The sequence below is a fragment of the Lathamus discolor genome, chromosome 24 (assembly GCF_037157495.1).
Source record: "Lathamus discolor isolate bLatDis1 chromosome 24, bLatDis1.hap1, whole genome shotgun sequence".
NCBI classification, from domain to species: Eukaryota; Metazoa; Chordata; class Aves; order Psittaciformes; family Psittacidae; genus Lathamus; species Lathamus discolor.
The window spans coordinates 1,078,073-1,105,763 of NC_088907.1; the positions used below are offsets into that span (position 1 = coordinate 1,078,073).

Below are 27,691 nucleotides of genomic sequence, written 5' to 3' on the forward strand. Positions count from 1 at the left end.
GGAATCACAGCCCTACAAAGAAGTGTACAGCCCCACCCCGAGCCCCCCCCCTCCCGCCCCCCCCCCAAAACAGAAGTCGCTCCAAAGGCACTGAAGTGCTTGAAAAACCAGGGTTACAAAGCGATTTGTTTCATTTCCTGCCTCTAAAACTCATAGAAACTTTAGGGTCTTCTCTATTATTACACAGCATTTACATGGCCACAGCCCCACACGAAACATTTGGGGGGGGGACACACACGGGGGGGCGGGACCTGGCCCGGGGGCTGTGGGAGCTGATTTTAGGGTTATTTCCTCCCCCCCACCCCCATGTGCCATGAACTGAATCAACCTGAACCTGGGGGGGGGGGGGGGCACCCCCTGCGCATCAAACATAGAGGAAAAGAAAGAAAAAGCAAGACCCCCCCCCCCCAACCGTGTTCCCTCCCCCCAGGGACTGAAACCAACGCAAACCCCAAATCACACCGGGGGGGGGGGGGTTTAGTGTGCTACAGCTCAGGGGGGGCACGCACAAGGAGAGGGGCCCGAAGGGAAGGGACTGAACCCATTACTCACACGAACACCCCAAGCACAGGCGCTGCACGAAGAGAACACGGAGGAAGGGTCTTTGCCAGTAGTTTCTATTGGGGGGGGGAAGCCCCATGTGGGATGGGCCCCCCCATCCCCGGTGCCACTGTTCCCAGTGCAAAGGAGGGGGTGAGGCTGCGGGGGGGGGGTGCAGGAGCACCCCTGCAGAAGCCCCCCCCCAGGCCCCGCTGTCTCAGTCTGAGATGGGGTTTGGCAGCGCCGTTCCCTGCGCAGCGGCCGGCACCGATCCTGCTCACGGCGTGGGGAGCTCCGGCGCTGGTGCTGGGGGATGGCGCTGCCGTGGGGCTCATCCTGCCCACAGCCCCCTTCTCTTGGCTTCTGGTTTCGTGGTGCCGCAGGGGCGGTGCAGGCCGGGGCTGTCGTGCGGCACGAAGCGATGAGCGGCTGCAGTCAGTGCAAGGGATGGTGAAGAGGAACCTCGCGCTCGTGGCAGGTGAACGGAGCCAAGGAGGGGCCGGAGGCGGCTGCTCCCCACTGCCCGGCTCCAGCAAAGTGGGGAATAAGCAACATTCAGAAGGGAAAGAGAAAAGAAACCGACCCCGAGCAACCAAAACCCAAACGGAACCGAAAGGAAAGGTGGATTTGGCCGTGCCACGCTCGCGGCGCAGCCGCCTCTGTCCTGCGATGGAGAGGCCTGGTCCCCGCGTCCTGCGTGGACCTGAACCAGGCTCCGCTTCCGTGGCGGCACAACCCAGGCGGGAGGGCTGAAGAGAGCCCCACAGCGTCGAGCACAGCGCCCAGGTGTGCAAACAGGGCTGGAGGCGGCCTTGTCCCTCCCCAGCCCCGTGGAAGGAAGGTGCCGCGCACCCAGGCTCTGCCGCCCATCTCCTGCCCGGTAAATCCCTGCCTTCCCCTGGCTCCTGCCCACAGCCCGGGGGGGCGCAGCCGAGCCGGGCCCCGTTGTGCAAGCCAAGCTCTTCTCTTCGCGGCTCTTCCATCCAGCCCCACGCTGAAACGCTGCCCCGGAGCAGGGAGGGAGAGCCCAGGCAGGCCCCGGCCCCACAGCGCCCTGGGCTCCTTATGTACACGTCTCCTTGCCGCTGCCTGGGCCCTAGTTCTCCGGGCTCGCGTTCTGCCTGGCCCGGATGAAGGCCATGCCGTGGGTGCGGAAATGGGTCTTGAGGTTGAGCTGGCTGTCGAAGCAGCGGCCGCACACCTTGCACGAGAGCTTCCCATCGCCCGCGTGCGGGGCTCCTCCTTCCAGCGGGCTCCGGGGCCCCGGCTCCTCCAGCTCGCCCGCTCCCTTCTTCTTCTTGTGGGTGATGAAGCGGTGGCGGTTGAGGGAGACCTGGGAGGTGAAGCAGAGCCCGCACTCGCGGCACTGCTGGGAGCTCTCGTCAGTCCGGTGCTGGGGGATGTGCTCCTGGAAGTCGGCGGAGCTGCTGGCCAGGTACCCGCACTTGCGGCACCGCAACGGGGCCTTGCGGTCGCCCTTGGAGGTTTTGGAGGGAGGGGTGGTGCTGTCGGGCTCCTCGCTGCAGGAATCGCCTTCATCCGAGGACAGCTTCCGCTTCCGACCGGACGCCTGTGGGAAGGGGTCACGGAAGCTTTAACGGGGCCCGATTCGAGCGGCTCCTGCCCCAACCCGACCTGCCCGGGGACTTCCGATGGGTATTTGCTTGGGTAAAGGCCAAAGGGGTCCCGGCCCCCACAGGAGCGGTGCCCCTGCCCGTTACCGAGGGGCTCCCCCAGCAGCCTGGGGCAGCTGCTGAGCGAGCTCCGAGGCAGCCGGGCCGTGCCTGCGGGTGGCTGGGCCGGGCGAGCTCAGCCCCTGCCGCGCTGGCAGGGACAGGCAGGAGCTCCGCTGGGCCCAGACAGGCGCTGGGCCCCGCTGCGGGAGGGAGCTGCCAGCCCCAGGCACCGCCGGACACGCGGAGGGAGGCGCAAACCAGGACCAGGGCTCAGAGATGCCTCCCCCCTGCCCAAAACCTTCACAAGGCCCCAGCCCTCTGCAAGGACCCCACGAGAGCACAGGGACCTCGTACCTGCATGGTGCCGGTCCCGATCCGGGCGATAACAACCTCCTGGCTCTTTGCCTGGTCGGTCACCTTGATCCCGTGTCGCACCTGGATGTGCTTCTCCAGGATGAGCCGGCTGCTGAAGGTCCTTTTGCCCTCTGTGCAGTACCTGCAGGGCCAGAGCAAGGAGGCGATGAAGCGATGAAGCGATGCTCTGCAGCGAGGAGCCAAGCCCCAGGCAGCCGCCAAGGCCTGGCTCTGGCATCCGGACCCCCAGCACTAAGCCAGGCGCTCACTCAACCCCCATCAGGCTTCATTCACCCGTAGCTTTATGCTCCCCCAGCCCAGCTTGAGCGGGGAGCACCAAATCCACCCCTCTTAAACCAGCCCCCTCCTCTCGGGCCGCGCGGGTACCGGCAGGGGTAGACGCGCTTGATCCCTTCGTGGTTCACTCGCACGTGTCTCCGGAGGCTGGGAGCGGAGCAGAACGAGCGCTCGCAGAGGTGGCACGGGAACTTCTTCACCGACTGCAAGAAACAAAGAGGCAGGCGGGTCCAGCGCGGGGCCCGCAGCAGCGCTCCCACTGGAGCAGCCGGATGTGGGAGCTTGGTGCTGCCTCCCGTTCCTGTTCCTTGCCCGCCCCAGCGCTGCACATCTGGGTAACAAGTACCTGGGTTTTGCCTTCAGCTGCTCCCCAAACCTCAGCCCTGACTGAGCGCGGACTGGGGGAACGGGCAGACTGTGACCGAACAGGCTCCCAGCCCAGCACGGAGCCCTGGGGCCCTGCCGCGCCGCTCTGCGCTATCAGCATCCCCTGCCCACATGCCCAAGGGCTCAGCAAAGCCGGGAGCAGAGCCCAGGCTGTCTCCTCACCTTGCCGTGGTCCTTCTTCATGTGGGAGACGTACTCATCGCGCTCCGGGAACCAGGAGTGGCAGACGCCGCACGTCCACCCGCTGCCTTTGGACTTGTTGACCGTCTTGCGCTGGAAGCGGCTCCGCTTGGTCTTGCGCAGCTCCGGGGAGCTGGGGGGCTCGTCCTCCTCCGTGGAGGACGACGACGACTCCGAGATCTTGGACACGGGGGTTTCAAGAGGCTCCTGCTTCGGCGTCAGCAGGATGGCCGCCTTCTTTGCCACGTCTTCCTTGGGCTTCTGCGGCTGGTGAGTGTTCTGGAAAGCAAAGGGCTCGGCAGCCGTTTGGGGCTGGGATTTCCTCCCCCCAGCACTGCAGTGGGCTGAGAAGGAGCACGAGCCCACAGCCAGGCCCCAGCCTGCACAGACGGGCTCATCTCAGGCTTGGGGGGGACAAAGGAACCCGATGTCAGGGCCCTGCTGCATCACTGATGTGCTGGGAGTGCTAACCCAGCCCCAGCCGCCCCTGGAGAAGGAGAGCTCCATGTAACAGCACCAGGGGGCTGTGCATTACCTTAAGGTGCTCCAGCATGGTGCGCTTCTGGGCGAAGAGCAGCGGGCAGTCCGGGCACTTGAAGACGCTGACCCGCTGGTTAAGGAGATGCTGGTCGAAGTGGGAGGAGAGCAGGGGCTTGTGGGTGAAAACCGTGTCGCACATCGCACACTTGTAGATCATTCTGTTGGGGGAAAAAGCACTGCTGGCACAGCCCAGGCTCGCAGCAAGAGGGTTGAAAGCAGCGCCGGGAGCAGCCTGACCCACACCAAGGGGTGGGAAAGTGAAAGGGAGACAGATGCAGCTCCCTCATCCTGGTGCTGAGCTCTTCCCCAATGTCCCACCCATCCACCCACGATGCTCCCACTTCTTGTAACCATAGAATCCTTCAGGTTAGAAAACATGGAATCCAACCATGAACCCAGCAATGCCGCTAAAACCATGTCTCTAAGTGCCACATCCACCCATCCTTTAAATGCTTCCAGGGAGCGGGACTCAGGCGCTTCCCTGGGAGCCCCGTTCCAGTGCTTGACAGCCCTTTTGCTGAAGGCATTTGTCCTAATACCCAACCTAACCCTCCCCTCATCCTATGGCTTGTGAGGAGCTCACTTATAGAATCATAGAATCATAGAATAGTTCGGGTTGGAAAGGACCTCAAGATCATCCAGTTCCAACCCCCCTGCCATGGGCAGGGACACCTCACACTAAACCATCCCACCCAAGGCTTCATCCAACCTGGCCTTGAACACTGCCAGGGATGGAGCACTCACACCCTCCCTGGGCAACCCATTCCAGTGCCTCAGCACCCTAAGGGGAACTTGGGAACACTCACTTGGATTGCTGGTTGCCGAAGCCAGGGTGCTGCGTGTAGACGTGCGCGTGGGCGCTGGGGGCTGACTTGAACGCCATGGGGCAGATGGGGCACTTGTGGAACACCTCGCAGTGGGAGGTCTGGATGTGGGACTTGATGGAGTTGACCCCACCGAAGACCACGGCGCAGCTGGGGCACCTGCAGAGAGGAGGAGCCGCGCTGAGAGCTGGGCACACACCAAGGGCCAAGAGCAAAGAGACACGGGAGCCCCAGGGCCCGCGCCTGCTCCCTGTCCAAGCCTAGGACTCAGGATGAGGCCCTGCCCCAAAGGACGGCAGGATCCAAACCAGTTCTGGGCTCTGGGAAAATTCCAGTTAGGAGCAACCAGTGCTGGTGGACCCAGGGCTCAGGCAGCTCATCACAAGGGGCAGGGAGAGACTGTGGGGATGTGATGCTGCCAGCCATGAGGTGAAACAGCGGCCAGGAGCTCCCAAGAAGAGGGAGGTTCCCCCTGTGTTAAAGGGGTGAGAGATAGAGAAGGGGTAAAGGAAAAGGTTCAGAATCATAGAACCATGGAATGGTTTGGGTTGGAAAGGAGCTTGGGATCATCCAGTTCCAACCTCCCTGCCATGGGCAGGGACACCTCACACTGAACCACGGCACCCAAGGCTCTGTCCAACCTGGCCTTGAGCACCGCCAGGGATGGAGCACTCCCAACCTCCCTGGGCACGCTCAGCCTTGCACCCAGCACCAGTGCGGAAAAGGGAAGCGGATGCTCCCCGTCCGCAACATGGAAACCCCTGGAGCCCCGGGGCTGCTCCCATGGCCGCGGCCCTACCTGTAGCCCACTCTGCGGGAGAAGTGCAGGCAGGCGTCCTTGAGGTGCGCCTCGAAGTTGGCCAGCAGGAAGTTCCCCCCGCACTCGGGGCAGACGTGGGGCGGGCGGTTCTTGTGGATGCGCTGATGGGCGTTGAAGCTGCAGCGGTTGGACATGATCATGGGACACGTGGTGCAAACCTGGGGAGGGGGGGAAGAGCATCCAGAGGGTCACAAACCCATGGGTACCAAAGGGGCTTCCCTGCGGGTGGTGGGGGTAACAACCTGCAACACCCAAAGCAGCCCCAAGCCGTGCGCTGCCGCGGGTGAGAGGTGCTGGGACTCTGCAGGGCACATTTTAGGAGATACTTTGCTTTCCTGCTATTCCTGCTATTCCTAACAGTATTCCTAATGCTTTGCTCCTGCGTTTTAGGAGATACTTTGCTCGCTGGGTACTTGCTGAGGGTGTTTCACAACCCTTTTCATCACAGATGGGTCCCAGATACAGCATGCGCCAAGGGTTAGGCAGGGAATCCGCAAGGGAGTTTCACCGGAGGGAGCTGGGCTGCATTCAAACCAGCTGCCAAAACCAGCCTGAAACTGCTCTGAAGCCTGCACCAGGATACAGCCCCGGGGATGTCAACGGGAGAAGCTGGCAAGGCCTTGAGGAAATGAGCTTCCAATAGGAGCTGCCCTGAGACGCGGTGACCAGCGCAGAGGTGGGCCGAGGAAGGAGGAGCAGCCCCAGCCACGCACGGCAGGCTCGCCTTGGGCTCCCCTCGCGGCTGGTACAAGGCCAGAGCAGGGCCAAGAGAGACCCAAAGGTGAATGTGGCAGCAAAGCAACAAGAGGGAACAAGAACCCAGCCAGGTAACAGCAGGTACAGACAGGCTGGGAGACGGAGCAGGAACGGGGGGGACATCAGGAGAGGAGAGGGAATGAAAGGTGGCAGGTGAGGATTATGGAGATTTATGGCTTCAGCCACCCCATCCCTCCCCGTGCTGAGGAAGCCTCTGGGCCTTTTGGTTTGTTGGAAAAGGAAATGAACGCTGGTTTTAGTCGGTGGTGGTGCAGGGAGGAATCCATCTGCTGGGTACGGGGACAAAGCTGCTCTGGCTCAGGGAAGGCTGGGAACAGGTTTTGCCTTGTCAGCAGCTTCACATTGACTTTCCAAGCTCAAGTGCTCCCCCGAATGCTCCATCCACTCTAAGGCTAGGAAAGGGAATGGGAGGAAGAAATCCTCCCCTGTTAAAGGAAAGATCCTTGGGACAATCACATAAGCACGTGAATCTCAGGGCTCCTGATGACCTTCAAACAGAAAGCAGCCCTCCCCTGGAGCAGGGCCCTTGAACAGCATTTGAACGGAGCCATGGCTACAGCAGCAACCTGAACAGGGTTACCAGGGAACCAGGAGCAAATTCCTTCTGTGCAAAGCAAGCCAAGGGGGCTGAGCCTCTCTGGACAAAGGGAGAGGTGAAGACACAGGGAGGACGGGGCTCCTCTCTGGACCTGTTTTCCCTCCTTGCCTTTTAAAGGTCACCCCTTGGCAGTATTAATCCCGTGTATTTGCTGGATGCTGCCTGCCCCAACAAACCAGGATGTGCTGGCAGCAGCAGGAAGCACCCAGGATCTCAAGGTTCACTCTGAACTAGGGGGGAAAAAACCCCAGCACACCCCTTCCTGCTTTCTGCAGCCTCCATTTGTGCTTCAAGCCATCGAAAGAGGAAGCAGCACCCGCTGCTCTAACATGGCTCTGTGGGGACGGCTCTGTCCTGCACTGGGGGCCAGACCGCAGGACACCAGCACTCAGGGTGCTGCTCATCCCTCCCTGCGCACCCCAGCTCCTGTAGCCACAGGGCAGCTTTATTGTCAGCCTCCCTTCCCTCCACCCAGTGCCTCCTGGGCACGTGCTCACGGGTTTTCCTTCCTGCATGAGTTTTACATGGAGAGGAATCAGGCGTGCACAGGCAGGGGCTGCCTGCATCGCATCTGGAGTCCTGCACTTCTGCCCCACATCCCCGGGGATGGGTTGCTGTGGGTCTCACCGCTCTTCCACCTACGTACCGTGCTGCTGCTTGTCCCCGTGGTCACTGCCTGCTGGAAATGCGCGGCCAGCCCGGCTTTGTCTTTGCATTGCTCTTTGCACTCCAGGCACCTGAAGCAGCTGTAGTTGGTTTGCTCTGAGCTGTTGCTCAGAGGCAGGATGGGGAGGTCCTGAGCCCCGTTGGAGGTGGCCAAGGCATCCTGAGCCACACCAGTCACTTTGCTAGCAGGGAATGAGGTCACTGAGACCAGAGGGGTGATGTCCGGCTGCCCGATCATTTGATCCAAAGCGATGGGCCTCATAACCAGATGGGAGCACTGCATCACCAGGCCCTTGTCCTTGTGCTCGCGGGCGTGCAGCAGCAAACTGCACTTGTTGAAGAAGACGAGGCGCTTGGTGCAGTGGTTGCAGGTGACCTCGATGCGCATGCTGCGCCGGTCGTAGTGCCGAGCCAAGCTCTTCTCCAGGGCGAAGGCGTCCCCGCACTCCAGGCAGCGGTACCCGAAGGGAGGCAGCGCGAGGCTGGCGTCGGCCGGAGGGTTCAGGTTGGGTTTGTACGTTGGCAAGAGGTTTTTGCTGTTGAGGATCTTGTTAAAGGCTTCCACGAGGCTGGACTGGCTCCTGGAAATGACCGTGCCTGCAATGGTAGGGGAAGGCTTCTGCGGCTGCACCATCACCACTGTGGTGCCGTTGACTTTCTGGTTGGCCGTGGTGGTGATGGTGCTGGTCTGCGTCACGGTGCTGACGTTGGTCCTGGTGTCGGCTTTGGGCAGGGTCTGCGGCACCAGGTTGATGATGTTCTTGGCCACAGCCTTACCCGTCTTTGCTGGCAGCACCATGGATTTCTGCTGAGCCACGCTGGCAGCGATCAGCATGGCGCTGCTGGCGTTCTGGATGGTGGAGACAGGCAGGACGGTCCCTTTGAGCTTGGTGCCGTTGCCAAGCTGAACACTGACGATTTTGGGCCCCTCCGTGCTTTTCAAGGGGCTGGAGAGCTCCATTTTGTCCTTGGACACCTCCAGCACGATCCCTTCCTCTTTGTCTGCCGACGCTGAGAAGCTGGCACCCTCCAGAGAGGTCTCTTGTGAGCTGTGCTCAGGTGGCCCCTTGGTGGAGCCGGGCTCGGAATCTGAGGAGACCCTGGTCACAGTGCGGGTGATGCTGCCACAAGATGTTTTGATGGTTTTAATCCGCACCTTCAGGGGCCGGGAGGAGTTGGAGGAGGGGGAATCATTGTTGTTGTCTTCTTCCTCCTCCTCTTCCTCAGCACTGGACATGCTCTGTGGACTTCCCATGGACTTGTCCAGACCTTCGTGCTCTTCCTTGAGGGCAATGCTGTCCAGGTGCTTTGGAGACGGGGGGAGCCTGGGGCTTTGCACCACCGGCGAGGAAGGCTTGAAGAACGGCTCCCGGGGGCTGGCGGGCGAGTGCTTCACTTCAGCAAGGTTGCTGGTGCTGCTGTCCAGGTTTGGGTCAGATCCAGGCCAGGACGTGATGGGAGAATCATCCGTGGAGTAGCGCACGGTGACTGATTTCAGGTGCTCCAAGGGGCTGTCCCCCAAGGCTGCAGCCAAACCCTTTGGGCTGGCTTCGCGGCCCACCTCCTCCGAGTCAGACTCCTCCTTCTTGATGCAGGAGATGGCAGCAGGGGACCCGCTGGCACCCCCGGCCTGGCCGGTTTCAAAGGACTGCGGGAAAGCCGGGGGCAGGTTCTCCGTGCCCTCTCCCATAGGCTCTTTGCAGTCCAGGGACAGGGTGGGAGATGGGGAGAGGGAGGGCACAGCAAGGGATTTCTCTTTCGCCTTGCACTCCCGGGGTCTGTCGATCAGGTTGGCAGCGTTGTCTTCGTTGGGATCGGGGCTAAAATGGGAGAAGATATCCAGGGGCTTGGGGCCTTTTTCCTTCACCCAACACTCCCCGTTGGAGGAGGCTACAGCTTCCACAGACCTGGAGGTGGGGGACCTGGGCATCTCGGTGGCCCCAAAGCCATTCTGCAGCAAGCGGGAGCCGATGACGTGCCCGTCTTTGCTGCGCCCGTCCAGGGCATCGAGCTGCTCGGGGCAGACCGTGTTCTTCACGATCACGCTGACAGCGGTGATGTCTGTGTGGGGCAGGACGTGGTCAGGGGGTCCCGGCTCTCCAGGGACTTGCTTGATGTGAGCATCAGCTTCCTCATGGCCAGAATGGATGGCCTCGTTGGTGTCAATGTCAGGGATATCAAAAGCTGCCAGCAGGTCATCGAAATCCGGAGTTTTCATGTCACCCATGGTGAGGAATAGAGCAGAGTCTGCAACAGGACAAGGAGAGGAGCGTTAGCACCGTGACCCGAAGCCAGCAGAGGCACGGATGGGAACTTGCTGCTCTCGAGCCCCACGCTAAGCACAAAACCCCTTTGCTGCCTTCCCCCCGAACCCAGCCTCGAGCCCCTCAGGCAAATTCATCGCTTCTTGGCCTTTCTCACTTTGCTTCTGTGCAATGCTTTGATTCCCCGCCAGGATGGCAGAAAGTTCCAAGGATCCCAAGCACCCTGCAAGAGACGTCCAGGACCACGGCATGCAGCCCGGCAAGGAGCAGTGCGGCACAGCAGGAGCAGCCTGCAGCAAAGCGCCAGCGGGAGAGAGCTCAGGAGAGCTGCACAGAGCAAACTCTTCCTTACAGCCAGGCACCCACCATGACGCAGGAACCGTCCTTCTCCGCCGCAGCAGCAGCAGCAGCAGCAGCAGCAAGGCCATTCCAAGGCCACCCCCGCTCGCAAGGAAAGGTCCAGACAGTAACAAGGAGACTCAGATAAGAGCCCTCAAACACGTGGGCTGCGGAGCAAAGGATGGAGGAAGAGGGGAGGCTGAGAGACATAGCAACAGGTTTGAGAACATGGCTGCGGCACAGACAAAGGGAATAATGTTCCTCCTGTTGCTGCAGGCTGGGTAAGAAATCCCAGGATTAAGCTGCGGGCAGGGCATGTGGCTTAGACAGCAGAAAGACTCTGCTTTGCAAGGATAACCAGGGAAAGGAGGCAGGAGGACAGGGGAGGCCCTGGGGGCAGCTGGACACGGCTGTCCAGGGGAGCAGACCCGTTCTCCGTGCATAGGAAGCCTGCCTGTACCCTGCACAGCCACAACCAGGCTTAGGAATCATGGAATGGTTTGGGTTGGAAAGGACCTTAAAATCATCCAGCTCCAACCCCCTGCCATGGGCAGGGACACCTCCCACCAAACCGCGGCACCCAAGGCTCCATCCTTGCACACCTGCAACACAAGTACCTGGTGACAAAGCAGCGTGGAGGCCAAACAGTTCGGAGCCAGCCTCGGCACTGCTCTCGCAGGTGGTTTGGGCTCATTTTGTACCCTGCAAAGCCCCTTACGTGCCCAAGGGCTGTACAGACCCTGCTGCTTTTCGCCGGCTCAGGAAGGAGGCTTGGTCTAGCTTTAGTTTTAACCCTCGCCGTAGGTCACCCCAAGGGGATCTCCCTGGGTGCAGCGTGGGGTCTGTGGGGCACTGAGCAGAGCTGCCCCACAGCGACCCTGACATTGGAAATGCACGGGGGTGACTCTGTACCCACATCGCTCCTGCCCAAGGGTCTGCCCAGCACCGCACCCTGCGGGCAGCCCCGGGGCCGGAGCCGCCACTGAAGCCGAAGAGGAAGATGGCACGGAAAAGGCAAGATGGGGCAAGCAGCTCTCACCTGCGAAGGCAGGCGGGACTTGACATCAAACCAAAGCACCGGGACACAAGCAAAGGCCGAGCTCTGAGCCCCCCCGGGTTCAGGTTTCTGCCCTTCAGAAGAGCAGGAGAAGAGGCAGGGCTGGGGCTGCTGCCCTCCCCAGCACCACAAAGGCAATAAAACCCCACCAGCTTTGGAGAAACAAGCGGGAGGAAGCAGAGATTCCACTGGCCAGGCCTGGGTCCTCAGTGGGAGCAGCCACTGGGGCCAGGAGGGGACCGCTCCGCTCGGGCAGAAGAGGCCAAACGCGGGGACGGACACAAGGCCCATTGCAAGCAGTTGCTATATTTAAAAGGTGCTTTTCCTGTTTCCCTTCCTGAGGCTGGCAGGGCCGTGCCGCCCGCCCGCAGCGCTGCACCAGAGCCACCTCCCAAAGCCTGGCTCTGCAGCACAGCGACGGTGGCTTTGGGTGGCTTTGGGTGGGTTGGGGTTTCACCTCCCGCACTCATGCGTGCAGGGGTCCTGTGGCCGTGCCCTGCCCGCTGTGCCCGCAGCCAGCAGGATCGGCCCCGCTCCAGCTCCACGTGACGGCCCGGATTAGCTCCGGAGGCACCGAGGGAACGCGGTGACAAAGCCTGTCCCAGCGCTGCGCGCAGGACTCGAGCCAGCGGCCGCCCTCAGCACCGAAGAGCCCTGGGCGCAAACAAGGCCCTGCCAGGGGTACCTGCAGAAGGGGGGGCGATGAGGAGCAGCTCCCCCGGCCTCTCGTCTCCTCCCGGAGCGGTTCTGGAGCTGATCCCCTGTTAAAAAGCTCCTTTTGTGCAGAGGCAGCCCCGGAGGGAACAACTGCTTGCGACGAGCCGAAGCAGCACCGGGTCACAATCTGCTCCCTGGTGCAGGCCCTGCAGGGGGGAGGACGGGGCCGATTCCCCCAGCAACAAGCTCGTAGCACCTGGCACAGCTTTTCTCCATGTCAGGGCCTCCTCTGGCTCTCCGAATGCTCCATGGCAGGTGGAGAGGAGGAAGGAAAAGCCCCCGGTAGCCCCACTCTCACAGTGCTCATCTGTGCCCTTCCCCTCTCTCCAGGGGCCGGGGACTTGCCTACGGATGTGCAATGGGAGCAGAGCACAGAGGCTGCGGAGCTGCTGCCTGGATACCATGGGCAAGAGATTGTGTGAGATGAACGCACAGCTTCCCCTCGTTTTGGGAGCAGAAACGCAGCTGGGACGAGTTTTGCCTAAGTCGGGACAAGCAGCAGTGGCTTTGCAGGAGAAAACCACTTCAGAACGCGTGGGGTTTGTTTGGATGGGTTAATTCCAGCGTCTTGCTGCACCACACGCAGGGATGCTCCAAAAAGGAGCATTTCCTGCCAGCAGCCAGGCAGAGCTCGTGAAAGCCATGTTCCAAGGGCACAGAACAGTGACATTTTAGCATCCAGACTGAGGGAAGGCCAAAAAGCACCCACGATTCCAGAGATTTCAGGATTTTAAGAGATATTATTAATCTGACAGCAAGCTACTGGGGAACTGCACAGGATTGCTGGCTCGGAAGACACAGGATGCGCTGCTGTCAATCGAATGCTGAACCCGCAAGAGGACTTCTCTCCATCTCCAACAGCATTTCCCTCTTGAGTGAGATCCGGGAGCTGGTACCAGCTCACGCTTTGGACAAAGCTGGGGTTTAGCCCCTGGTCCCTGGGAGGAAACGGAGGCACGGGGTGATGTGAATGCCCCGCACCCAGCCCAGGACCCTCTCCCATCGCATCAGGACTCGATCTGTCACCTAATCAGGGTTAGTTTTGCTAATACAAAAGATGGAAGAGACCGAACCCAGCTCTGGACGAGGTCAGGATGGGAACGCAGGTTAGCATTAAGAACACCTCTTGCACATTAAAAATCTTCATTTAATTCCATGTCCATGGATCCAAAATTAAAATCTGAGGATCCACGGACACGGAATCAGATCCCCCACAACCCCTCTTCTCCTCCTCATCAGGGAGGAAGTATTACCTCCTGCTTTCTGGGACGAAGCAAGCAGGCAACAAGCATCGTGGGCAGCAGAGCCCATGCCAGGCCCCAGCACCGCCATGTCCACAGCCAGGATGGGGTTTCCGCAGCGGCAGCCACTGATCGTGCCCATCCCTGCACTTGTCCCCCGCTCTTCCACCCTTCCCATGCAGCGGCTACAGCTAAAGCGATGCACAAAGTCCCCTTCCCCTCGCCCCAGTGACACGGCCCTGCTCGCACTCCCATCCACTTGCTCCCTCCTGTAGTCCAAACCCACACAGCCCATTCCAAACCGCAGCACCGAACCCCTGCCAGAACATGCGATTCCTCTCTTCTGCCTCCTCATCTCTTGAGAATCTGCTTATCTGGGGAGCCTTTATCAGCAGGGTTTGCAAGCGCCGTCCCGGGGAGGCAGCTTGTCCCAGTGCCAGGGACCTGGGCCCGGTCCTGACCTGATGGGAAGGAGCTTCTGGATGGAGGGGAGAGGGAGGAAAAGAGGGGGAAAAAAGAGGGGGAAGGGACAGGGAATGGTCTCGGGTTTCACGTGTAGGAGAGGGGGGAAATGATAGAAAGGCAGGCTGGTTAAACAAGAACCAGCTCCCAGCACGACAGCACGGGGTCAGGGCTCAGCAGGGACCGCGGCGCTGGGAGGGGAGGCTTGGAGCAGGGATCGAGAGAGGAACTAACGCAGGAACCCCACAGCCACCCCGGTGCTCCCACAGCGGCTGCGGGCACAGCGGTGCTGCGGCAGCTCTGCAGGCAGGGATGCGACCCGCAGGGCACAGCCTGAGGCTGGACACCCGATGCCAGCACCGGCACCCAGACCCTCTGGACACGGGCAGGAGAGGGTGCGTGACACGGGACTGCAGCGTTTGCATCCTCCCCTCTGCTCGAAACCCAAGCAAAGGCCTCGCTATTCCCGGAGAGGCTCTTCCCAGCCCTTTCAGGGAGCTCTGGCGCAGAGAAGGGTTCGTGTTTGCTGAAGCTGCAGCCTCTGAGGTCCCCTGAGCCCTGTCAGGGGAAAAGGGAGCAAGAAAACCTCTGCTTCACCACTCCTTCGCCCCAAGGACGCTGTGGACCTTTGTAATGCATCGATAACCACGCAGGAGAGAGGTTAAGGAGAGGAAGTATCATCTGATGGGGGAGTGCAGACCACCATTCCAGCCCATGGACTAAGGCAAAAGGTGCAGAGTCTTCAGTTTTAGGGTTCTTCAAGGTCTCACAAAGAAGGAAAGGTCAAACCAGAAGCATCCAGAGGCCTGCACTGACTGCACCTTAGGAGGGCCACTGAAGCTTCAACAGCTTGGTTAGAATCAGGCACGGAGGGGATAAGCTCAGGACAAAGCAAGGCAGCGTCTGGGGAGTTTCATAAGCCATCGTCTCCATGCCAAATCCCCCAGGCTCCTCCTGCTCCCAGGGAAATACCCACTGCAGCCCTGAGCTTCCTGGCTCTGGGAGCTCAGGCTCCCTTTTTCCAGCAGGGAAGCTGCTGCCTGCAGCCCGATGTCCACTCAGACCTAAGGAAAACCCCTCTGCGAGGCACTGGGCTCAGAGCCCACACAACAGAGACCCACAGGAGGTCTAAAGACCGCTCATCCCCAGCTCAGAAACCCAGAGGCAACCGAAGGCACCCAAGAGTGCGAGCAGCAGAGCAGGAGCGGGTGCTCCAGGCCCATCCATGTCACCTGCATCAGTGGGATCGGGAGAGGTGCAAACCCATTCCTTGCTCAGGAGCAGACTTCAGCCTCATTTCCTGCCTCCTCCAGCTGTTTCCCAGGGTTATTGCTAGCCAGCAGCAGTGTTTTCTCCCAGCTCTGGTGATTTAGGGCAGGGACGCTTGCTCCAGGCTTTCCAAGAGAGCTCGCACCTCCTGCTCCAGCCCAAACAAGGGCAGCATCGCCCCACAGGGAACATTTTTAGCACACGCTCCAAGGGGAACCGAAGCTGGGGGCTTGAGCACAGCAAAGTGCAAAACGCAGCTGGGCCAACATCCAGGCCCTGGGCACCTCCGGGGACAAAGTCTGCCCCAAGCAACACCCTGGTGCTCAGCGTGTGGCAGCCTCCCCTCTGAGGCTCCTCTCCCCCCGTGCTGCAGGGAAGGGTTCATCTGCTTTCAAGGCACAGCCACGTCCTTGAGCCAGGGACTGCGCACACTGGGGGGGTAAGGGGGTGCTTTGGGACACCCAAAGTGGCTTTCCCAGCACCCCTGTGCACTTCCAGCCACAAAGCCTGGAGCCCAACGCTGCCGTGGCTGCAGGATTTAAGGGAAAGAGGAGAGACAACAATGACGTGATGCTGGCAGAGGCTGCTCCAGCGCTTCAGGCTATTTTTTGCCTGTCATTTATTGGATGTGGACACGTTTGGATACCCACAATAAGAGCTGCTGTGGGCGATGAGCTGATTACCTGCCTCAGCAAGGCCGGTCTGTACAGAGCAGCTCATGGCCGTGCCTCCTGGCATGGCCCATCTCAAGGCCAAGGGGACAAAAGGGGTGGCGTGTATCCCAGCGTGCCTGGATACACATCCCCAGCAGCTGTTATGGAGATGGGAAAGAATGGCCCAGCAGTATTGGTTCTGAGGGAAGCAGCAGGGCACAGGCTCTGCTTGGACAGCCAATGCCCACAGCCCACGTGCTGGCTGCTCACTTCTGAGCTCTCCAGTACCTCCAGCCACACAAATCCAGCTCCAGCTGGAATAAAACACTCCCTCGCGCTGGCTCTGCTCAGAGACACTCTCCTCACAGCCTGCTCCTCCACCTTCCCCGAGCTCAGGGCTAAGTTGCTCTGTCCCTCTTGGATCAGGATGGTTTCCTGGGTGGTTTCAGTGGGGTTCCCCGCAGCACGTGAGGAGGTGGCACGGTGGATGCTCAGCGCTCCCACCCAGCCTGGCCATCGGCTCCCTGGCAGATGGGGAGAGAACGGTCACGTTAAGGTGCTCCGAGAGTTTAATGATTCATTTCCCACTGCTTCTGGGGGAGGCAAACTCCCCAAAACTGACCAGGAAAACTCCACTGCATGGCCCCAGGTGGGGCCTGGGCCCTGCTGCTGCCATGCCTTGGAAAGGGCTCTCTCTGTCCTTCCTTCTCCCTTTCTCTTTTACTTCTCTTCCATCACAGGAAAGGGCTCTCTGGGGGTACTGGGCTGACAAATAACAGCCTCGCCAGGGCCTGGATGGGCCATTTGAAACCCTCAGCATTGTTTTCCCTGCTCCAGGCGGCGGCAGGGGATTAAACCTCCAGCCATTATGCGCATGTTTTGTGCTCCATTGTGCTGCCCTCAGCCGTCCCTCTGCATTACCATCTAAACAGGTCACACTTCCAGCCCAGCGCCGGGTCCAGGCAGGGGCCTCCTTCCTCCCCGCTGTGGCTTCCTCCCCGCGAGCCCCCGGCCTTGCCCTGGAGCCGCAGAGCTGAGCAAGCCGCAGGTCAGGCTGGGGCCGAGGTTTTCTGCAGGGCCCCGGCCATGCCATAGCCTGCGGTTCTGCAATGCCTGTGCCCCCCAGGAGCGCAGCATCAGCGGGACCCCTTCCCGAAGGGCACGGGCAGACCCTTCCCAGCCTTGTTTGGGAATAAGCACATCCATGCTCACTGCTGAGTGCTGCAGAGCAGCCCCAGCACCCAGGACATCACCTGAAACCCCTTCCTGGCTCCATTTCCTAAGGGAGAGCAAGCGGGCAGGGGGCTGGGGATGCTGTGAGAGGCAAAGCACACACTCTGCCTGCGCAGTGAAATGATCCTGAACACAATGAGCCCCAGACCTGGAGCCAAGGCCGCCCTTGTGCTTGTCCTGGCCCGGCCCACACAGAGACCTTGGGATAAAACCCATGGGAGGGGAAGCAAAGAGCAGCAAAATCCTACCCCAGGCCAACAGCCAAGGCCAGCGGCTGCACCAACGGGGGCTTCTTTGCGTTGTTTCGGTCAGGCAGCATCTATTTCTAGACATAACTGATCTGAGCTGCATCTGTGCAAAAGGGCTCAGGAGCCTCAGCCCAACCACTGTGAACAAGGCGCCTGTGTTCCCCCCCAGCCAACACAGGCTGAGGGACAGGGATCCATGTGCCCAGCAGCCCTGGCTCCCCTGTTGAAACGCTGCCTCCTTCCTATTTCACACCCCCCAACCGACCCCACAGCTGTGTCTGCCACTGCCTCCAGCTCCAAGGAGTATGGAGGCTGAGTTACTTGCTGTAGGATAGGTGCCAGCATCCCTTGGGGTTAGCTCCTTTCAAGCATCTCCACATGCTCTGGGCAGAGGCTGGAGCTCCTCACACGCAGAGCCGGGTGAGATGGGCCTGGCTTAGTGCAGGGAAGGAAACACCTCCTGGCCACCTGCAGTCTGAAGATGCTGGCTGCAAAGAGGTTTTTTAGGCCAGATTTGTGATTGCTGTCACTGAAGTAATGCACAAACGTGCTCTCTCTGCTCTGCACACTCGCTCTGTCTGACTAAGGGGACTTCGTGGGGATTCCTCCCTGCTGCTTGGCTCACACGAATCAAACCAGCCCGTACCTCCCTCTGAGGCATCACGGGGAAAGAGAAGCAGGAAAGAATAACATCTACAGTGCAATAAACAGCCAGGGCTGGTGTCAGACCCAGAGCTGGTGAGCATCCCCCACTGAAACTGCTCCAGCTCATTTCTTATCTCTCAGTGGGCTTTGTGACAGCAACCGAATCCTTAAAAGCCAAGAGCGGCATCCGAAAAGAGCTGTGAAGGAGGGAAGGAGGAGACGGTCTCTCACCACCACGCAGCAGCTTCCCCCTGCCAGGATGCGAGCAGCCACCTCACGCATGGCACCGAATCCAGGCACGAAGGATGCTTCAGCAGGGAACGGAGCAGGGAACTCAGCTCTTCCCCAGCCCCAGCGCGGAGCCCGGCGCGAGCTCAGCTGCTGCGCAGGGACAGCGTGCTCATTCCTATGCATCCCATGGAATTAAGTCTCTCCCATCTGCTCCCTTCTGGAGATACCAAAACAAACAAGTGGTGGACGAGATCCAGAAATCCCAACAATTTGGCCGGCCTGAAAAACGGAGGTTTTCAGCACTGGCAGCATTTCTGGAGCCATGATCAGCACAGAGCAGCCTCAGGGTCAAGGTGGGGAGCTTGTTGTCCCCAGATCTATCAGTACGACCAGGATCCACACATGGGCAAGGACTCGGTGTCCTAGGCACACATTCCATGGCAGAACGACCAGGATCTCCCCGCGTGTCCAGCCTCACCCAGGATCATTTCCACATCGTTAGGAGCAGTTCCCAGTTCTCCCCATCCCAGTGTTTTGTGCTACCGCATTACACCGGGTTTTCCAGTGTCAAGTTTCTGACCTCAGCTGGGACACTTCGCTTATCCCAGAGGAATAAAGCACGGATCTGCCAGTGAGATGCCAAAGGGAGGGAACAGAGCTCCCCGTGCCACGGCTGCGCCTGCTCGCTCGCCGTGTGCTCTGTTCCGAGCACCCACATGCATGCTTAGGCCCTTGATGGTACAAACTAAGTGGAGCCAGGAGAATAAACCCAGAAAACCAGAGACAAACACGAGTCCTGCGGGATGAGGAGAGCTTCGGGTGCTATGGAGACGACCCTGAGCCACCTCCACACTGGCACCACCTCTCCAGCAGCTGGAGCCTTGCATTTCTGCAGCTCCCACTGCTTCACAGCGGTGCCTATGGGGAACCGGGTGGCCCCTGGCCCGAACAGGGTTCACACCAGCTCACCCATCCTCTTGCTCCTGCTCAGGGAAAACTCGGGCTCGGCAAGGCTTTGGGAAGCACCTCGGCCAGGCCTCCCTCCCCTGCTAATCCCAGCACAGCCACATGTGGGTGACGCAGTTTTTTTCCTCCTCGGGCACTAAAAATACATCCTTTGAGGCAGCTGCTGCACAAACAAGGCTCAATCCCGAACACACAGCTCAAAACCCGAGCACGGAGGCTGGCAGCCTTCCCCCTCCCTTCGCATTGAGCTGACTGCAGAAGGCAATCACAGCCCGCGAGGGCTGCCCGGTACCCGATGAGACGCAGACCCCAGCAGCAAGGGATTAAGGAACTTTACAGGGGCAAGGAGCAGGGGCTCTGCGGGTGCACTCCCAGCCCTCGCCCTCCTCCTCCTCCTCCCCAGGAGAGCCCCCAGACCTCATCGGACCCCTCGGGAAGCGACAGCCAGAACCTACCGTGAAGTTTTCCCTATTAATTCCCAGTTGCTTCCCTGCAGGAATTCAGGGCGGACCCAATCCCGGTCCAGGCCGGTGCCTTTCTCCTTTACCTGGAACCACACCAGGCCCTGCTAAAGAGCTTCCTGATCCCTCCCAGCCACGGCTGAAGAGGCAGAGAGCAGCTCCAGGACCTGACACCAACCCAGGCTGCACCAGGGTCCTCTCCGCACCTCCCGTATTCTCCTCCTCCAGCAGACCCAGGGCAATGGGGAGATCCCCTCCTCCCTAAACCACTTGGGAGCCACCGCACCGCTCTTCCCAGGACGCCGGGGTGCGGTGAGCGACCTGCGCGCCCCGTTCTCAAACCCCTCCTCGGGCCAGCGGTCCCTAAAGGACCCAGAGAGCCTCCAACACAGCACAAAGCTGCTCACCCACAGCGCAACATCCCCCCCTCAGAGACCGGAGGAGCAGGAACCGCCCCCCCCTGGGTACCGGGGCCCCGAAACACGGCACAACCGCGCTCGCAAGGGAAGAACAACGGGGGGGACCCCTGCGAGCCCCCACCCCGGGACCCCCGCTCAGCCTCCCGCGGCGCAGCGGGGAGGAAGGAGCGCAGCGGAGAGCAACAACAGCCCCAAAGCCCGGAGCTGGGACCAGGCCCCGCAGGGCCTCCGGGCACCGGCACGGCCCCAGGCTGCGGAGGCCTCATCCTGCCCCCACCACGACCCCCCCCGGCCTGGGCGCAGGGATGCGCTCGGCCGCAGGGACCGCCCCCCCCCCCTCCGGTGCTCCCAACGGGAACGGCTCCGCTGCTCCGCTCCCCCCGACAGCCACGGGGGGGGGGGGTCCGCAGGGGAACGGGACCGGCCGGGACCCCGCCCGGGGAGGGCAGCGGGGCCGTCACCCCCCGCCATGGCGGACCGGGCCCACCCGAGCGGGGCTCCCCGGAGCCGCCCTCCCCGCTCCCCCCCCGCGGCCGAAGCGAGCCCCGGAGGCGCCCCCGGGGCCGGTACCTGCAGCTGCGGGCGGGGGGCGGCCGGACCCGGCGCAGGCCCCTCCGCGGCGCCCGCTTCTCCTCAGCCACTTCCTGCTTGGCCCGCGCCCCCCGCCCTCCGCCGCCGGCCGCTCGCCAGCCTCGCTCCCGCCCCTCGCCGCGCCACGCCATTGGCGGAGCCGGCCGCCGCTCGCCGCAGCGCGCATCCCGATTGGACGCCGCCGCTGTCGCTCCCGGGGGGGCGTCGCGGCTGCTCGCACTCGCCGTTGGAGGAGCGGGAGGGAACTCCGCGGCTGGAGCCCGCCCCCCCCCCGCGGGCAGCGCTCATTGGACAGCGGGGCTGCCATTCAAAGCGCGGCCCTCGCCCATCCCGCTTCCTATTGGTGGGTAGGGCTGGCTCGCTCACGTGACACCCTCGCCGCTCACTGGCTGCAGGATTTGTTCATCAATGCAGCCAGCCCCCTCCTGCTCCTCATTGGCCAGCTGGGGCTGCGCTCCAAGCAGCTATTGGCCACAAGGAACGTCTGCCAGGGCGTGTCCCAGCTGTTGCTTTCCTATTGGACGAGAGAGCTGCCGCTCAAGGGCAGGGCCCGCCCCTCCGCCATCCCCATTGGTCACAAGCACTCCCCGACGGCTCAACCGCCTCCTCCCATTTGCTGACACTCGGGGTGTGGGGGGGAGGAGCTGCGCAAGGCTCAACCCCTTTGATGACGAGCCCCGCCACTCACGCACGCCCTCCCCTCCCCATTGGCTGATCCCACAAAGCCACGCCCCCGGTGCGGTCCTCCCCGCCTCATTGGCCCCCAACCCCGCACACGCTCAGCGATTGGCTACCTCTGCTGCCCATCAACCGCCAAGCCCCGCCCCCACAGTGCCCTTATAAACATCCAGGCGGAGGGGGCGCAGAGGGCGGGGCTCCCCAGAGCACGTGTTTGGGACGCGCCCCCCCCACCAAGGCCGGGACAGCACCGCCCATAGAAGCCTTTATTGCCCCTCGATAGCAGAGCCCCCCCGGCCGGGCACGACCCCCCCGGCCCCTCACTTCTTCTCGTCCTCCTTCTTGTCCTTGCTCTCCTTGGAGGCCTGCGAGGCCAGCGAGCCCATGGCGTTGCGGATGGCCTCGTTGTTGGGGTCCACGCCCGGCAGGTTCTCCAGCACGCTCTGCAGGAACTCGGGGTCCTGCATCACGTCGTAGTCATCCTCCTCCTGCGGGCACAGGGAGGAGAGAGATGGGGACAGGCCGGGGACTCCTCCTCCTCCTCCCAGAGGGACGGGGATAGGATGGGATCCACGGCCAGGACTGAAGCGCACCTTAGCGGGTTCGGAGGTGTCCATGGCTGTGCTGCTGTCCACTTCTGCTGCCTCCGCCTGGGCAAACTCTGCCAGAGGAGAGGGGCAGTGGAGGCAGAGGATTCACACATCCACAGCCTGCCCGCTGCACAGCGACCCCAACACCCACCCCCAAGTGTTCAGGGAGGTCTGGACCCTGCCCAGGTTTGGGGCCCCAGCATCACTTCGGGGCAGGTTGGGCAGAGGAGCCAGTGGCTCCGTTCCTGGAGGCACAGGACCTGCCCCTGGGCTTTTCCTTTGGGAATGGGCTCCAGGCACTCACCTGCTCCCTGCAGAGACATCTGCATGGCGTAAGCAATCTGCTCCTCCTCCGTCATGCTGCTGAGGTCGGGCAGCCCGGCCCGGCCAAACTCCTGCTGAGTTATCGTCATCTTCAGCAAAGCATCGTCCGAATCTGCACAGCCAAACCCCTGCTCAGGAAGCAGCAATGGGGCTGCTCCCGTGGCTCCAACGCCCCACACAAGCCCTGTTCCCACTCACACACGTGGCATCACTGGGGAAGGGGACTGGAGCAGAGCCGCTGCTCATAATACCCAGGATACCCAGGACAGGAACGGGGCGGTTGGGCGTTCCAGCAGAGACAGAGGTGGCTCCTCAGCTCGCTGCAGGTAAACTGCCTCCCTCCGAGGTGCCAGGGGCATAACCCAGCTCCTGCCTCGCACCCCAGCAGCTCTGGGTGCTGCCACACTGCACAGAAGGGCCCTGCCAGGAGCAGAGCTGCATCCCACGGTCAGGCAGCCTTATTGCCCCAGGGAACAACCTGCCTGTGTATTCCCTGCCCAACTCCTTACCATCCCCAGCAGTGGCTGCTATCCCAGCCTCAGCCGCAGAGGCAGCTGCAGCCCTCCTGGCCTCCTCCTCTTGCCGCTGCCTCTGCTCCTCCATGGAGACACGCAGAGCCTGCAGAGACAGGGCCAAGGAGCTGAGCCAGGCAGAGCAAGCGCAGCCCACAGCCGCCCTCCACAGCCCCATCACTCACCAGCGCCAGCTCCGGGTCTGCACTGGGGTCCACCCCAAACTCGAAATCACTGGCGCCGAGACCCAGCATGGCACCGCCCTCCCCGGCCAGGATGGGGGAGCTGATGAGGGCATCAGCCAGGCTGGGCCCTGGTGGCACCGTCACCAGGTGGGAGCCGGTGCCATCCTTGCCATTTAAGGTGTTGATGAAGGCAGTCAGCTTGTCTGTGTTGGCTTCCTAGGGTCGAAGAGGAAGGCTGGGGTTAGAGCTTTGCCTGGAGATGTCACTCTCCACTGGGGCAACTGCTGAAGAGACGGAGACTCAGAGAGCTCTTCCCATCCTCTGGTGCCTGAATAAGGGCTCTTGGTCGGGAAGGATTCACATCCCACCTTGATCTTATGCCAGAAATGTGGCACAAGTCTCACCTCTTCTCCAAAATTGATGATGTCCACGTTGACCTTCTCTTTCTTCAGACGCTTCGCCAGCTTCACCAGCTGCAGTGAGAAGACACCCCCGGCATCAGCTTGGAATTTGGCTCTTAGGCACTGCCCCGGGCTCAGCAGTAGCTGGTGCAGCGCTGCAGTTTTGACTTTCAGCCTAGGAACAGCGCTGGTAGCACCAATGGTTTTAGCTGCTGCTCAGTGATGCTTGGTCTGACCAAGGACTCTCTGAGTCTCACGCTCTGCCAGGGAGGAGGGAGCCAAGAGGAAGCAGAGACACCTGACCCGAGGTTGACCCCTCCGCTTTTGGAGTCGGGGATACAGAGGATCTGTAAAACGAGATCCTGGCAGCCGAGGCTCAGGAAGTCCTCAGAGCCCAACGTGGGGCGTTGTGGTTGAAACCCAGGCAGTAACTCAGAGCCACGCAGCCGCTCGCTCGCTCCCCGCTCTCCCAGAGGGATGGGGATGAGAATGGGAAGACTGCACCTCCCATGGGTTGAGATAAGAACAGTCCGGTAACTAAGGTGTAACACAAACCACTGCTGCTGCCACCAATAATGATAATGAAAAGGGAAATAACAAGGGAAGAGAATACAACCGCTCACCATCCGCCGAACGATACCCAGCCTGACCCGAGCAGCGACCTCACCCTGCCGGGTAACTGCCCCCAGTTTCTGTACTGGGCATGACGTGCTGTGGTATGGAATACCTCTTTGGTCAGTTTGGGTCAGGTGTCCTGTCTCTGCTTCCTCCCGGCTTCCCCTGCTCCCTGGCAGAGCATGAGGCTCACAAAGTGCTTGTTGCTAAGTAATGGTTACTCCAACCAACTAAAACCATCGGTGTCATCAGCGCTGCTCCCAGGCTGAAAGTCAGAACCACAGCACTGCACCAGTTGCTAAGAAGGAGAAAAATGACTGCTGCTGCTGCTGAACCCAGGACAGGCACGTTCAGCTCATCAGAAACCAGACGACAGCACTCAGGAATTCAGTCCCGCAGGCCCAAAGCTCAAAATCAGCTTCCCAGTTTCAAGGCCTCCCAGCAGGAAAGCGTTTGAGGTATTTTATCTCTCCAGGGACACAGTGCCCAAGGTCCTGCGAGGCAGCAAGAGGGACCTGTTCCTGCCCAAGCTAGGAACTATCCCCATCAATGGGAACAGCAGGAGCCTGGGATGGGCAGCATCTCCTCCCATTCCTGACCTGTTCTCTCCAAGAGACCCAGAACCTCTGCATTAACTTCAGCTGAGTTAATTCAAATGCCAACACAACAGCATCTTCCCAAGGCTGAGGGCAATGTTTCTGCACAGGAACATGGATTTCCTCCCCCAGCTCCCCAGGCAAAAAGCCCAGAGTGCTTTATGTGACAGCCACAAGCCAGGAGGTGCAGGTCACGGCGCCAGCTCCCTCTGGGAGCTATGGATCTCTGTCCTTGGCTCAGGCCTGGCTGTGCCCAGGGATCCGGCCCTCCCTCTGCTCCCAGCTGAGAGCTGCTCTGCTCTGGGGTATAAAGCCTTACCCCAGTACAGGGCAAGCAAATGTGTGGTTGCAGGTGGAGTGCAGAGCATCCCCCACACGCTCTCCTTTGCCCATTACTCACATCTTTCTCGTTATCTTCCACAGGGCTCCCCACAAAGGCAATGATTCGCATCTTGTGGTTCTTGCCTTGGCGATGCTTCAAAGCCAGCTGCAAGACAGAAGCTCTATTGTACCCGAGGAGCAAGCTGCAGGTAAAGAGGTGACCACTGTCACCCTGATCCTTCTCCTGCTGCGCAGGAAGGCTTCAGCTGAATGCCATGAGAGACATTACAGCAGGAAGGTCCCAAGTGCCATCAAGCAGCAGGGCCCAAGGGCCTCCCTGCTCTGGAAGTCACGGTTCGGGTGGGAGCAGTTTGTTGGCAGGGAGACAGAGCAAGAAAACAGGGTAAAGAGGTGGCCACGGCCTGGGGTGGGAAGGGCTCTGCAGCTCAGCTGCATTTCTGGTTCCTGCAAAGCAGCCCAGGACCAGGCTATAAAACCTGTGCGCTTTTAGACTGGGTTTCCTCCAGGTTTCATCTGCAGGCAGGGAAAGTCAGGCAAAAACCAAACTGATTTGCTCAGCAGAGCAGGGAGAGAACAAGATTTCTGCCGCTGAGCCATGCACAGGACAGGGAACGTAAGAGACACAGTGAGGCAAAAGCAATCACGAAGGAAGGAGCAGCCTCACCCCTGGGAAACCACTTACATGAGCGACTCTGATCCCTGTGCAAAAGGTGATCTTCCCTTTGGGCTGCACCGTGTGGAGCTTTGAAAGGATCCGTCCCGTGTCTGGCGTGAGCGTGGTCAACACCTCACAGTTACTGCATCGCAAACACATTTCCTTCAGCCACCTCATTGGAAGTCTCTTTGTGAAACCTTCTATTTGCCACAGGGGCAGAGCCCTCCCTGCACATCCCGGCCCCTGCCCCAGCCCATTTTAATGGATTCTGGCTAAGAGGGAGCTCAGAGGCCCTGGAGTTCCACAAAGAACAGAGGAATCACCCTCCTGGGGCCATCTGTGAGCTGCAGTCGCAGCTCAGCCCTTACTGAACCACCCTTAGGGCCACAAGGGGACAGGGCTGGCAGAGAGCTCCTGAGAGAGAAAAGCCTCCATAACGCATCCTGGCATCGCAGGAGCGAGACCAACAAGCAAGAGCCCGGTCAGGAACCAGCTTTTCTCCTCCCAGTCCTCCCAGAAGAACTGGTTTGGGTTCGGACTGTGCCGTTGCTGCCCCCAGTTCCTCGTCCCTGCGCCCTCTCACGGGTGCGCTCCTCAGCACCGGGCGGCCCCCAGCCGCATACTTGGCTAACGTGATGAGCCCCACGTTGTTCTCGGGGTTGCTGCGGGTCTTCGAGTGGCACACGATGTTGACAGCGTCCTGCTGGGCCTGCAGGCGGGTCGGGAGGAAGTCCCCGTTCCTCATGTACTCGCTGTTGTCAACGCTGCAACAGAACGGGGCGGGGGGGGGGCTCAGCTGAGGTGCAGCCCCCGAGGGTGGGCTTTGGGACCCACGGGGCTGGGGCCACGCAGGCGGCCACGGACGTGTCCCAGGGCAGAGGTGAATGCTCCCCGCACCCCCAGCGCTCTGCCTCGCCGGGCGAACGCCTGGCGCTGGCAGCCCCCATTCCCTGCTGAAGGCAGAGGGGCCTGCGGGCAGACCCCACCTCAGAGCCCCGCTCCCTCAGCACCTCCCATGCGCAGCACAAAGCTCCGTGCTCGTCGCTGCCGCGGGGCCTCCAGCGGCACAAAACGCAGCTTTCCCCGTGCCCCCCTCCAAGGGCCGCAGCCACAAGCCCCGGTTTCCAGGCCTCCCGAGGCGGGGGCCGGGGCCAGCACAGCAGCAGTGCCCCTCAGCGCCCACGGGCAGCAGCCGCACCACGAGCCCTCCCCAGCGCTCCATCCGACACCAAACGCAGCCCTGGGCGGGCAGGGAGAGCCTTCCTCCTATGGAGCCTTGGGGAAAGCGACCCGGGAAGGCGGTGCGGGTTTGGGAGCTCGTTTTACGCCCAGGTTAAGGGCTCCCCGTGGAGCTCCCGCTGAGCTCCTCGGGTTTAACGCCAAGGGAAAGGTTTCTCCTGCAACAAAAGAGCCCCAACCCCAACCCGTGAGCGCCGTCCCCCCCGCAGGGCAGGGAGGGAGGAGGCAGAGGAGGGCACAAGGACCCGGCTGAGGCCACCCGAAGCCCCATCTCCCCCCACACCGAGCCCGAGCACCCACAACAGGGCCGGGGGCCGCTTCGCTCGGCGGCGCCCGCTGCGGAGGGGCCGGGAGAGGCCCTGGGGCTGCTCCCTGGGAAGTGCCCCGAGTTTGTGGCCAGCGGCGCCCCACAGCCCCCCCCCCCCCCCCCCCGGAGCTCTCCCCACAAGGGCCCCGCTGCCCCCCCCCATCCCCGGCCCTGCCTCCCCCAGGCCCGGCCAGGCCCCGCCGCGGCCCGGGATGACTCAGGGAAAGGCGCCGGGGCCCGGGCCGGCCGCGGGGGCTCGGGGCGGGCGGTGTCGGGCCCCGGGGGCAGCCGGGGCCGGGGGGGGCCGGGGGGGGGCCGGGGGGGTCCGCGCTCACCAGACCATGGTGCTCTCCAGAACCATCCTGCCGCCCGCTCCTCGGCACCGGCACGGAGCCGAACCAACAAGGCGCCCGCCGATTGGCTCCACGCTACTGGCCAATCCCCGCTTCCCGTCTTGCGAGGTGAGTGGTCCAAGGGAGGAGAGGGGCATGCTGGGAGTTGTAGTCCCGGAAAGGCAGTGACGACCGAGCCGCGGTAGGGCCCGCCCCGTCCACCCCCACCGGACACCGCACCGGGGCCCGGCCCGGCCCGTCCCCCCCGCCCAGAGGCGCAGGACCAGCGGGCGCAGCAGCACGGGTTTGTATTGCGCGGGTCGGACGAGGCCACAAGCGCTACAGAGCCGAAAGGACAACCACGGTCACGCACGGCGCGGGCTGCTCCTGGGGCCAGGCCGGGCCCTGCTGCGGTCCCAGCGGTGACGAAGGACCATGATCCATCCCCATCCATCCATGT

At 61.6% G+C, this 27,691-nt stretch overlaps 2 protein-coding genes across 4 annotated transcripts; both read right to left on the reverse strand.

Moving 5' to 3' along the window:
- Window positions 1-51: 51 nt before the first annotated feature.
- Window positions 52-20,572, reverse strand: ZNF687 (zinc finger protein 687). 3 transcript variants are annotated; one of them, XM_065660369.1, is made up of 9 exons: window positions 20,435-20,572; window positions 7,640-9,906; window positions 5,598-5,776; window positions 4,781-4,957; window positions 3,970-4,132; window positions 3,417-3,713; window positions 2,958-3,070; window positions 2,571-2,712; window positions 52-2,110 (listed from the first exon to the last, which is right to left on the reverse strand). In XM_065660369.1, the coding sequence occupies exons 2-9, from the start codon at window positions 9,884-9,886 to the stop codon at window positions 1,637-1,639; spliced, it is 3,792 nt and encodes a 1,263-aa protein (XP_065516441.1). In that variant the 5' UTR covers window positions 9,887-9,906; window positions 20,435-20,572; the 3' UTR covers window positions 52-1,636. The 3 variants fall into 3 exon arrangements, with proteins under 3 accessions (XP_065516441.1, XP_065516443.1, XP_065516444.1); XM_065660371.1 differs by lacking the exon at window positions 20,435-20,572 and adding an exon at window positions 18,019-18,183; XM_065660372.1 differs by lacking the exon at window positions 20,435-20,572 and adding an exon at window positions 10,290-10,313.
- An 813-nt stretch (window positions 20,573-21,385) lies between these two features.
- On the reverse strand, window positions 21,386-27,344 carry PSMD4 (proteasome 26S subunit ubiquitin receptor, non-ATPase 4). The gene is made up of 10 exons (XM_065660415.1): window positions 27,235-27,344; window positions 25,977-26,117; window positions 25,381-25,495; window positions 24,757-24,843; window positions 23,149-23,217; window positions 22,745-22,960; window positions 22,557-22,665; window positions 22,028-22,159; window positions 21,727-21,794; window positions 21,386-21,621 (listed from the first exon to the last, which is right to left on the reverse strand). The coding sequence occupies exons 1-10, from the start codon at window positions 27,258-27,260 to the stop codon at window positions 21,454-21,456; spliced, it is 1,131 nt and encodes a 376-aa protein (XP_065516487.1). The 5' UTR covers window positions 27,261-27,344; the 3' UTR covers window positions 21,386-21,453.
- Window positions 27,345-27,691: the final 347 nt, after the last annotated feature.